This window comes from Mesocricetus auratus, unplaced genomic scaffold, assembly GCF_017639785.1.
Source record: "Mesocricetus auratus isolate SY011 unplaced genomic scaffold, BCM_Maur_2.0 Super-Scaffold_100008, whole genome shotgun sequence".
Taxonomy (NCBI): domain Eukaryota; kingdom Metazoa; phylum Chordata; class Mammalia; order Rodentia; family Cricetidae; genus Mesocricetus; species Mesocricetus auratus.
This window is the reverse complement of record NW_024429192.1, coordinates 68,758,171-68,770,419: the sequence shown is the minus strand read 5'-3', so window position 1 is coordinate 68,770,419 and position 12,249 is coordinate 68,758,171. Positions and strand designations below refer to the sequence as shown.

The 12,249-nt window shown below is 45.5% G+C and overlaps 1 protein-coding gene across 4 annotated transcripts in view; it reads left to right on the top strand.

The window, feature by feature from the left end:
• Nucleotides 1–12,249, top strand: part of Vps8 (VPS8 subunit of CORVET complex) — a 207,857-nt gene that overhangs the window by 133,726 nt on the left and 61,882 nt on the right. For all 4 annotated transcript variants that reach the window (XM_005071628.4, XM_013114582.3, XM_005071629.4 and 1 more), the window contains 6 exons: nucleotides 2,219–2,366; nucleotides 5,204–5,293; nucleotides 6,906–6,948; nucleotides 9,735–9,838; nucleotides 10,894–10,975; nucleotides 11,289–11,371. In XM_005071628.4, coding sequence (XP_005071685.1) covers nucleotides 2,219–2,366; nucleotides 5,204–5,293; nucleotides 6,906–6,948; nucleotides 9,735–9,838; nucleotides 10,894–10,975; nucleotides 11,289–11,371 — 550 coding nt within the window. The remainder of the gene's footprint in view (nucleotides 1–2,218; nucleotides 2,367–5,203; nucleotides 5,294–6,905; nucleotides 6,949–9,734; nucleotides 9,839–10,893; nucleotides 10,976–11,288; nucleotides 11,372–12,249) is intronic.

The window sequence follows — 12,249 nt, the reverse complement described above, 5'->3', positions numbered from 1 at the left end:
GACTCCAGACTCCGCCCTTCTTCCTCCCATCATTCTCACTTTGGCTCTCCTGCCTCACTTTTTTCTGTTTAGCTATTGGCCAGTCAGCTTCCTTGTTAAACCAGTCACAGTGAGAAATCTGCAGTGCACAAAAGGATTATTCCAGGGCAGTCAGCCTTTCTCTCCCAGCTCCATACCTGAGGCAACAGGGTGGAGTTGGCCACGTGCCTCGCCGGGTCAGTTAAGCCTAGAAGCCCCATTCCTTGGGCCCCTCAGGAGCAGGTGCACTAGTTTCCCAGCAGCTGCACAAGCTCGCTGTCTTGTACAGCTCTGGAGGCTGGGCTGACAGGGATTTTCCCCTCTGAGGCCACAAGGGAGAGCCCTTCTCTCCCCTCCCCCATCTCTGGTGGATCTTGGCTGGTTGGCATTCCTGGAACCCAGAAAGTTCATTTTTACACAGTGTTCTAAATTCTGTATCTAGGTTTTCTCTTCTCATGGGAAATTTGTCCAGTCAGAGGTACACTGGCCTCCACTGTGTCCTTACTCAATTCATTAGTCTGCAAAGACTGTATTTCCAAATGCCACTCTGAGGTATTAGGACTCATAGTCAAGTGGGTGTGAGGTAGCCCTGTCCATCACAGCGGGCCTGAGAGGGGACAAAGAGTTTTCAAGCAGACAGATATGGTTAGCTTACTGACTCCAGTTTGTTAAAGCAAGCACTGAGGGAGATTGTGAAACTTCCACAAAGCCATGGAAACAGTATAGGCCGGCCTGCTCACAGTTTTGGAGTGCAGAGGGAGTAGACCAGCCCTTTCCACACCAGGCCAGTCATGCAGAATGATTCACCGCAGCCATGTTCTCTGTTTGAACAATACATTTGTTAAACATGTAGCAAGCAAAAGAATGTCATCAAGGTGTGACTTAAATCACCCTATACACACCAGCTTAAAGCTTGCACTAAGGTCAGGCCAGGAGCTCAAGTCAGGAACCTGGAGGCAGGGCTGATGCAGAGACCATGGAGGAACACTGCTTACTAGCTTGCACTTCATGGCTTTCTCAGCCTGCTCTTTGTTTTGTTTTGTTTTGTTTTATGTATGTGTTTGTTTGTTTGTTTGTTTGTTGGAAATACGGTTTCTCTGTGTAACAGCCCTGATGTCCTGTAACTTGCTTTGTAGCCCAGGCTGGCTTTGAACTCACTAAGATCCACTTGCCTTTGCCTCCCAAGTGCTAGGATTAAAGGTGTGCACCACCACTGCCCACCTCTAAGTTTAATGTTTTAATTGAAATAAGAATTTCACCACTTCTATCCCTTCTCTCCCTGAATCCCTCCCATGTCTGTCCCTCACTCTCAAGTTGATAGCTTCTTTTTCTGTGATTATATTTGTTGCATACATAAACATATAAACATGTATGCAATACATAAATGTATAATATGTGTGCAAATGGTCCTTCTGAGTCCATTTTTGTTTGTGTGTGTGTGTGTGGTTTCAGGGCTGACAGTCTGCACTGGACAACCAATAAGGGGCTCGTCTTTGGGAGAGGCTAACTCTCCTCCCAGAAGTCACCAGATGCATGCAGTCCTTTGTCCTGGAGTGGGGCCTCCTGTAAAGCTCCCCTCCACACTGCTCACTCTTGTTTATTCAGCCATTTCTGGGAGAGACTGTCTCATCAGGAATCCCTTGAAGTTTGGCTTTTACAGTCTTTCTGCCCCCTTTCCTGCTGTGTTCCCTGAGCCCAGTGGAGCTGGGATGTGGATATGTCCACTGGGGCTGGACTCCCTGCCGCCCTGGTCTCTGCATTGTGACCCGCTCTGGTTCTCTGTGAGGGTCTCCAACTGCTGTAAAGAGACGCTTCTTTGGTGATGGGTGGAAGCTGCACTCACCTGTTTCTGAGGAGGAGATGTAGAATGTAGTGGGCGTCAGGCTACTGTAGTGGAATGCCAGCTTGCTTTCTCATGACAATCCAGGACCCCAGCCCCCATGGGATGGGCCCACCCACATTAATCATTAAAGTAGAGCAGCTCATGGTTCTCATTGTTTAAGCTGAATTAAGTCTTTTTTTTTCTTTTAGTACAGAGTATAATTTTTGCTAATTGTTCCATGTGAACGCAGACCTGTTCCATGCCTCTGATGTTATGTATGGTGTAGTTCATATTTTCATCTCATGAAAAGTGGTCTTGTTTTATCACGATGTGCCAGTTGCCTTTGACTATAGGTGTGCCCTCCTGCCTCTCTTTCAGGGAGGGTGTTCATGTCAATCAGGAATTGCTGCAGGTACCACCATCGGTTACAGAGCAGTTCATTGAGCTACTGTGTCAGCTCAGTCCAGACCAAGTCATAGCAACACTGCAAGTCCTCGAGTGCTACCGTCTGGAGGAAACCATTCAGGTAAGACCTGCAGCACGCATGCACAAGACAAGTGTGACTTTCCCTGAAGAGTCTCCCTGTTCCGGGTGGACACAGAGGCCCAGGTGTGACGTTCCTTGCAGAAGCTGGGAAGTAATAAGTGCTGGCACCCCAGGTGGAGTCGCCACTGCTACAGTCAGCTGCTTTGAAACAACACTCGACCATCCCTGCAATGGTTCAGGGTTTATACAAATTCTAACTAGCAAAGTAAGCCTGGAAAAGGGAACTCGGCAGCTCCTGTCTGCAGACAGTGATGGTCAAATAGTCGTAATACACCATGAAGTACAGCAGGCTAAGTAACAGTCCAGTAGATTCAGCATGCTCCTTGCCTTGATTTTCTTCTGCTCCCTAGTGAGTGAAAGAGACAGAGACAGATAGAGAGAGGCTGTGCGTGCGTGCGTGCATGTGTGTGTGTGTGTGTGTGTGTGTGTGTGTGTGTGTGTGTGTGTGTACGCGTGCACATGTAGAGGCCAGGCGACACTATCAGGAGTCCTTCCATCATGGCATCTGGAGATTGAACCAAGGTCATCAGTTTTCAGGCAGCACCTTTACCCACAAACCATTTTGCTGGCCCTCCCTCTATCTGAGTAAGAGTTACTATTGCTGTGCTGAGACACCATGACCAAAGAAACTTGGGGAGATAAGAATTTATCACTGTTCACTGAAGAAGTCAGGACAGGAACTCAAGCAGGGCAGGAACCTGGAGTCAGGAGCTGATGCAGAGGCCATGGAAGGGTGCTGCTTACTGGCTTCTTTCACATGCCTTGCTCAGCCTGCTTTCTTTATAGCACCCGGGACCAACCCAGGGATGGCACCATCCACAATGGACTGGTCCCTCTTCCATCAATCACTAATTAAGAAAATGCCTCACAGGCTTTCCTACAGCCCAGTCTTATGGAGACATTTTCTCCATAGAGGTACCCTCCTCTCAGATGACACTTGCTTTTGTCAAGTTGACATAAACTAGCCAGCACACCCTCCCTACTGATTTCTAACACCATGCTGTGTTATATTAAACTCTACACGTACACAGATCTGTTTGTTGTTCTCTTCTGTTCCTTTGGTTGTTTTTCCTTACATACATACCACACACGAGTCAATGCAGCTATGGTACTGATGCTTCACATCCAGAAATGTTTGCCTTGTAAAAATGTGTGTGCCTGACTAACCTGGAACTCAGAGATCCTGCCTCTGCTTCCAGAGTGCTGGGATTAGAAGGGTGTGCACCACCATGCCTGCCTCTCTCTGTAAAGACGTTTTATTGTTTGCCTCTGTGGCATTAAGTACAAGGGATTATTTGTGCTGGTTTGCACTTAGCAACCAGCTAAATTCTTTTTCAGTTCAATAGTTGGGGGTTTCTACAGCTCAGTCTTCTTGGGTGTCTGGGCACTCTTGGCATGACTAAATAGAAGCAGTGGCAGTATGCCTTCCATCCTGTTTCTGATTTAAAGGGAACCAGGTACTTTGCAGTTATTATGGTGTTTATTGCAGGATATTCAGAGATAATGCCTCTTAAGGAAATTCTGCTTGGGTTTGTTTTTTCGGTCATGAAAGCATGTTGTGTTTTAACAAGTGAGTTTTCTACATTCTTTGAGATGTTTTCTCCTTTGATCTGTGTGCTGGTCAGTGTCAGTGGTTAACTTGATAAGATCTGGAGTCACCTGAGAAATTGAGGTGCTGTTTGGCCTCTGGGCACTGATGAGGGTTTGTCTTAGGTTAATTGGCATGGAAAGAACTATCTGAAGTGTAGAAAGTGAGCCTTACACTAGCAGGCATTTCTCACAGTGCTCTACTTCTGATTGTGAGTGAGATGTGAACAGCCGCTTCCAACCTGCTGCTGTTTTAACTTCTTCTCCATGGGGGACTGCCCGTGAGCCAGAGTGAACCCTTCTCCATGGGGGACTGCCTGTGAGCCAGAGTGAACCCTTCTCCATGGGGGACTGCCTGTGAGCCAGAGTGAACCCTTCCCCTTTAAGTGGCTTCTGTTGGGTATTTCATCACAGCAGTGGAGAAAGAAACGGAGGCGATCTGTGACACTTTAGTATTTCTCTGGTGTTTGCTTGCTTTCATTTTCTGTATTTTCCTTATTTCTGAACATACTCAATTATTTTTTTTACCAATTTAGATATTCTTAGTTTATTAATTTTTAGTAAAACCCTATAAGTTAGTATCCACTCTTTTTGGTTGTTTTGTTCTAAATATTTTATGTAGAATTGTAACTGACATTTTCTAGTTTATAGCATTATTGTTTGTTATGTGTGTTGGCTTTTCTCCCCATTCCGATGTGTGACAAATTTGGAAAATAAACAAAGGGATGAATTTGTTTGAAGTAGAACTGCCAGATGGGTTCATTATAAGAAGGCTCCACATACTGTACTGTGCAGTAGATGCTACAAAGACTCTGGTTCACTGCTGACTGTCACTGTGCTGTGCAGTAGATACTGCAAAGACACGGGTTCTCTGATGACTGTCACTGTACTGTGCAGTAGATGCTACAAAGACTCTGGCTCACTGCTGACTGTCACTGAGCTGTGCAGTAGATACTGCAAAGACACGGGTTCACTGCTGACTCTCACATACTGTGCTGCGCAGTAGATACTGTAAAGACCCGGGTTCTCTGCTGACTGTCACTGTACTGTACAGTAGATACTGTAAAGTCACGGGTTCTCTGATGACCGCCACATGTGATTGGTGGGCTGCACTCTCTGTCCTCTGTAAAGACCCGGGTTCTCTGCTGACCCGACCGCCGCATGTGACTGGTGGGCTGCACTCTCTGTCCTCTGTAGAGAGTTTACAGAAGTGCTTTCTTTCTTCCCTAGATCACACAAAAGTATCGGCTCCATGAAGTCACTGCGTATCTATTGGAGAAGAAAGGGGATGTTCATGGCGCCTTCCTCCTGCTACTGGAGGTAGGGTTTCGCTGTGCTCACTGTCACTCTGTCTCTGTCTCTGGTGTCTTGAGGTATGCTGTAGACAGAAGTATGTTTTATTATCAGACTCATTGAGAACAGCCCCATATTTATTTGTGGTACCATTATGAAGTCATAATTTATATACATGGAAAGGATCACAGTTGTAAGTATAACATTTGATGATGTTTTTTGACAAATGCATGTATTTGTGCAAAGCATGTAAAGAAAACAGTGATAATTACTATCTTTTCTTCATAGTCAGAGAAAACCACTGTGTATTTCTCCGTGTCCAGTATGTTTTCTTTTGTGTAGTTTTTCTGATACCACAATGCTCTTGAGCTTTCTCTTCTATTACACTTATCAGTATTTTGTGTTGTGTAACATTTAGGTATGAGCAAACTGTCATTGTTTCTCCATTCACTTGATTGACACCTGGCGTATTTCTAGATCTGGGGTCTTCAGGAATAGAACTGTTTTCATCACTCTTGTGCTAATCTTTTTTGCAAGGGCTATACCATTTTATACTCCCAATAATAGAAGTTTAAATTATTCCTTTCTTACTAGTATTTGGGGTTCTCTCAATTTAAAAAGAATCATTCCTTATTGCAAAGACGATTGTAAGGTATAAAAGTCTCCATTTAAACCACTGTGGTAGCACGTGTACCGTTCTGCAAAGCCAGATATAGTCACATTGCTGTGCGTCCGCCAGCATCCACCCACAGAACTGCTCCAGCATCCAGGGTTCCGTAGTACACGTATGAGCTAATGAGAGGGAAGAGGCACGACTCTGGGAAGGTATCTGTCATTTGATTCTGATATGAAGGGAATGAGGGGTGGGGGGATAAATGTTGACATTGATTTATAAACTGAAAATCCATAATTCAAAGTTCTGTGGCTTTGACTTACAAGGCACCTAAGAAAACGAGTGAATTTAGATTGAGGGATCTCTTAGGACCAGCTCTGATGTTTGTCAGGAAGGCTTTGTGGATATCAGTTAAGGGAGTAAGAATTTGGAAGTCGTCAGAGCAGCGGTCAGTGCAGCTGGATGTTAGAGAAAACTCGGACGCGAGGCTGGGACCTGTGCCGAGAGGATAGGCTTGCCGCGTCCTTGGTTAGTACCTGCACAGCTTACCCATTTTTTTTAGAACCTGGTAAACATTTCACACCCTCATCCAAAGCATGACAAGTGGAGACCCTGAGTGCTGCTCTAAGGGACGTCGGTGGTGACGGCTCAGTGGCACAGAGAGGCACACACGGGCAGAATTGGTGACTCATGATCTCTTGCAGCCATTCCACACTGTGAGCTATGTGGTCAGTAGTCAGTGCTGAAGCGCAGCAGGGGAACGTTGCATTTGTATTTACTTACTTACATGTGTGTGCTTATGGGCACATGCAAGCCACAGCGTTCGTGTGACGGTCAGAGGACAAGCTGCAAGGGTCATTTCTCTCCTCCCAGTGATGAAGTCAGGTTGTCAGGCTTGGTGGCAGGTGCTGAGCCAGCCATCTCACCAGCTGTTTCTTTGGGGTTAACCTCTAAATTTTGTTAATGCAAGTATATAGTGGGTAAAAATATAAAGTGGTTTGCCACCTCTGTGTTTTTACCTCCTAGAGACTGCAGAGCAGACTGCAAGAGATAACACAGCAGGGTGTGGGTAAGTGCTTGGATGTAACATGCTTTTCCTCCACTAACCTCATGTTGTGAGAAAATGTTATATAATATACTGCCTTAGTTTAGTGATAACTACACTTAGCCATTTTCGTAGTTCCCCTTATCTGCTGTAACATAGATTGAAGTTCTAGTGGTTTTCCAGGAGGCTTCTTGACAGGAAGCCATGCGCCACTGTGGTGTGATGAGGTCAGCTGTGCAGGGGATGTGGCGCCCGTCACTGTCCTGTGGCCATCTCCAGCTGCACTTGGCTCTGTGTAGGTCCCTAGTTAATGTGTTTACGCTTGGTGCCCTATGGTAGACAGCAGCAGATCAGAGCTTCTGGTCCATTGTAGCCCAAGCAGTGAATCTGGAGTGACCGACACAGATAGATAAGCTGTATTGTGTTCGTTGACATTTCTCTTCATTTTTAAAAAATTACGATAAAATAAGAAAAAAAACTACCCAAAGTATCAGTGGCAATAAATGCTATCATACTGCACCACACAAGCAGCCCCTCAGCAGCACTGTACCTTCTAGTCTGCTCTCCAGTTCCAGCACTGACTTTTAGTTTGCCTGACCCATTTGTTTGGTTTTCGAGACAGGGTTTCTCTGTGGCTTTGGAGCCTGTGCTGGAACTAGCTCTTGTAGACCAGGCTGGTCTCAAACTCACAGAGATCCGCCTGCCTCTGCCTCCTGAGTGCTAGGACTAAAGGTGTGCGCCACCAGTGCCCAGCCTGTGATGTCGTCATTTTAAAAGTTCCTTTGTGCTGGGAGTTGCACCCAGAGCCAGGCAGGTGCTCTAACCCTGTTTCTAGAGTTCTCCACAGCCACACCAATGTTCACATGCTCTTCAGTGTGTGAGGTTGGTCGCAGCACATTCTCCCTGATGTGTTCGTCCTTTCTCCTCCTCTCTCCTTTCATTGTCTGTCAATCATGATGGTGTCAGGGGACTCTCTTCCACTCCTTTCTCCCTCATCCTTTCCCCTCTCTCCTTTCAGTTTCCACCTGGGGCATCATGTGTTTTGCTTAACTGAGCATCTTTTCATGCACTTATTTTGACCATTTGTATTTTTTTTTTCTGGAAAAATAATCTGTTCTGCTCCTCCATCCATTTTTAGTTAGGTGTTTGCTTTTATATTCTTTGACAGTCTAGCATATCTTGCCAGAGGGTCAGATGAGTTTTAGATTATCTCCCATGCATTCCTCTAGTACTTTTTTAATCTAGCAACTCTGTTGATAATCTGCCCATATTTTTTGATGCTAAGACTAGGTATTTGTGTTGTATTTTGGCCATCTTGTATTACACCGTGGCTTTTTGGAACCTATGAAAAGATTTTATTTACTTTTCCTGTTGGTGATCAAACTAGACATTGAGTTATTGCTTTTGTACTGTCTGTATATGCTCAGTCAGTTTGATAATGTTGTATTTGGTGCATTTTGTGATATTTTTCTTAAATTTAGTGTTACAAGAATAATTTTTGCAAATATATGAGCGGCCAAGGAAAACTAGGAAGGATGTTTCTTCATTGCTGTGGTAATTCATAGGCAGCATATCCAGAAGGCTGTTTTTCCAAAGTTCATAGAAAGTCTCATTACCTGTCCAGTGACAGCCTCTTGCCTTCAGATCCACTGTTGACAGTGTGCTAAGAAATTCAGCTGTCTATTAAGTGCATGGCTTTGTGTTTAGTCTCCATGGGTAGCACCCAGCTGACTAAACCACAGCCTGCCCTCCTCAGAGGTTTTAGTCTCATCAAAGAGACACGGGGAGATAAGACTTATAATACAGGTTGAACAGAGTGTGTCACAGGTGCTGTGGAAATGACAAAGGAGTCGCAAGAGTTCAGGCACTCGTGTAACTCGGGTCAGTGTGTGTTGTGAAAGACATGTACTGTACAGAGCATAGAAAGGAGTTTTGAGGCTGACAACTGGAGTGTGTGGATGTGGCTAGAGTAGTCTCAGGGAGGGCACAGGCGAGATGAACCTGTCTCTCCTCTGTTATGCAGGCTGAGTCTCTGTTCTTAAGGCTGGGGATTTCTGGTAGTTTCTGTACAGAGAGGTGATCTGATTGGACTTGTATACAAAAGAGAACAGAAAAGCAGGCTTAGGAAGTCGGAAACGCAGTGAAGAGTCAGTGCTCCATCTGGGCACAGGGAGGGGCACAGGAGGTATACAGGTGGAATGAACAGAGAAGGAAGCTCCAAAGATGGGAGCCATTTGTAGCTCAGGAGCTTGGAGACGCTGGTTCTGTAAGTCCTCCTAAACTAAGAGACAAGCAGATGTGAGGTGAGTGTGATAAGTTGGGTTTGGCACATGTAAGAAAGGTAATTATTAAATGCTGTGACAGGGTACTTGATCAAGGCGACTGAGGAAGGAAGGGGTTCTTTAGCTCATAGTTTGAGGAGGCTGTCTTTCACAGTGGGGAGGATGTGAGGCCAGAGCAACTCCCAGCTCTGACTTTCAGTCAGGAAGAGAGATGCACAGGCTCCCTGCTTTCTCGTTATTAAGTCTGGACTGTAGCACTTGGGTAGTTGACACCCTTGTTCAGGGTGGCTCTCCCAGATCTTCAGTTAAAACTTTTTGGACAACCTCCACCATCACACACACACACACACACACACACACACACACACACACACACAAATGTTTCCATGGCCATTTTTAATTCAGTTTAGTTGACAATGGAGATTAACCAACTAGAGCCACACGCAGAAAGGGAAAAGTGTGTTTCACAGAAGCTCTGAGGTCCTAGTAGCATACCTTTAAGTGACATTTATCCCCTTCCCAATCTAGACACCAAGGAGGCTTTCCCACTGAAGGGTGTTGAAGATGCCATGGTAGAGACGATTGCTCTTTGCCAGAGGAATTCCCAGAGTTTGAATCAGCAGCAACGAGAGGTAGGCTGATGTCTTCGTGTGTGGAAACTCGCAGCTAATTATTTTTCCACTGCCCCCTTGGCAACCTGAATTTAATTTGTTTGAGCTTTAATCATTTTTGAGTGTTCCCAGGAGCATAAGGCTCTTGACATCACTGCCAGGAGGCTCTGGCTCCTTTCTTTCCCAAAGGCCTAACGTCTGCGGTTTCGCTGCAGAGTGTTGGTGTGGGAATGCTCGGGGCCTGTGGGGCCTGTGGGGCCTGTGGGGTGGGATTTCTGTTTCTGCCAGTTGGAGGAACGTGCAGTCAGTTGTCATCAAGTCTGTTCACAGTGGGTAAGAGTGAGCATGAAGAGCGGGAGCAAAGCCCTCAAGAGTAGCTAGAGTGCAGCCCAGGCTAGAGCGAGACTGCAAAACGGTGATTCTCAGCCCTGGCTACACATGGGAGTGGCCTGGGGGCTTTGAACTTTTTCATTATGTGTTAACTGCAGCTAAGCCCCAGGCATCAGCACATCTGTGTCCCTGAGTCTATTGAGTAGCCAAGCTTGGGAGGCTCCTCTGCTAACTGTGCATTCTGAACGAAGTTAAAGCATAAAAACAAACAGATACGTGTAAGGCCTTAAATGGAGTCTGTGGTAGAAGTAAAGAACTGGTAAATCTGCTCATCTCTTGATGTGGTTGGAATGCTAATGAGTTCATCTTAACCTCCACTCCTGATGTGTAACAATGGAGGAAAGAGCCTAATTCTTGATGTAGGGAAGTCTCCCGTTAACCTGAAGAACAGGCGTGGAGGCGAGTCTCCTGGGGTGATTTATCCCCTCTCTGTGGATAGTCAGAGCCTAGCAGGAAGCTCTCGTGGCTGGCTTGCACCCACACTCTCCAAATAGAAACACAGTCATGGTCCCACATCCTCCCTCTGCTTCCCACAGCTGATGAAGGTGACCTCTCTGACTTTGCTCTCTGCCTTTTACTGTCTTTTCCTGGTCACATTCCAATTTCCTTTGCCTAATTTTTGCCAGTATACTTATATTTCAACTGTGAACACTATGCTGATGGTGTGGCTTCCTCTGATGTCACAGGCACTGTGGTTTCCACTGTTGGAGGCAATGATGGCGCCACAGAAGCTGTCCAGTTCAACTGCTCCTCATCTGCACTGTGAAGGTAAGCCCATCAGGATGCCCCCCACCGGGCCACTCACCAACCTGCCAAGGCCACGTCCTTCCCCAGTACATCTGTCCTCCTGTGATTTTCCCAACGAAGCCATTGCTGTAGTCTGTCTCGTCATGTGCATTTCTTTCTGTGTGATACTTTCATAATTTATCTACAAACTTTATAGTCTTTGCTGCTGACCAACTGTCAATTTTATGATATCAAACTGGCCTAAGTTAACTAAGTTTCTATATAAGGTGACTGTTTTCCACTAAGTAAAAAGAAAAGCAAAACCAGTCTTACCGTTAACATTTTGTTCCAACAGCTCTGAAGTCTTTGACTATGCAAGTTCTAAACAGTATGGCAGCATTCATTGCCCTCCCGTCCATCTTACAAAGGATCCTGCAGGTGAGCTCAAAGGGGCAGGGAGGCTAAACATTGCTGGGTTTCAGTTATTTTACCAGTACATGAGGCTGAGGGTTATTATATCACCTAAGTTTGGGCATTACCTAACTTTCTAACTAACGTTGAGTCAGTCTTGCATGGTGTCAGCTCTTAGGTCTGACCCTACTCTGACATTGCTTCCTTAGGGCTCACATACAAATTTCTTGTTGTTTGTAGCCCCTGGGACACAATGGGTACTTATTTCTAGCTGATCATACTTTCAGATTAAAAAAGAATTATCTAAAAATGAAGTGAATGTAGGCATTCTAAGTAATGGTTGTTATTTCAGTTTTCTAGCTCATTCTAAAAATACTTCTAAGCTGAAAACTCGCCCCGGCTAAAAATTCTAGCTAGCCTTTTGTCCAGAGTTATTGTAAGAAACGTTTTCTCCTGTTTTCTTTGGCAAAAAGACTTGAGACTTCCCAGCTTCATAAGAAAGAGAACACTAAAAACACTTGCAGCTGTATTTTTAGAAAAACCTGTGAACATTCTTGGGGAGATGGCAAGAATTAAACCAGTCTTTCTTCTCTCACTGTATGTGCAGCAGTAACACGTGCACACATGAGCCCAGACACACTCACACACGCATGTACACACACAACACACACATATACATGGACGCATGCTTGAGTGTGCTCTGCACGGGCATGCACACACACACACACACACACACACAGAGTCACATAGTGATGGGACTCCACTGGCCTTGATTTTATCCATTGGAATGTCCCTACAGCTCCTTCTAGGATTCCTCAAGTGCTCTTTTCTTCCTTTGTGCTCTGAGGCCCCTGGGTGAGTGGTCTGACAAAGAGCGTTGCACGCAGTAGTCTCTCTCATCACAA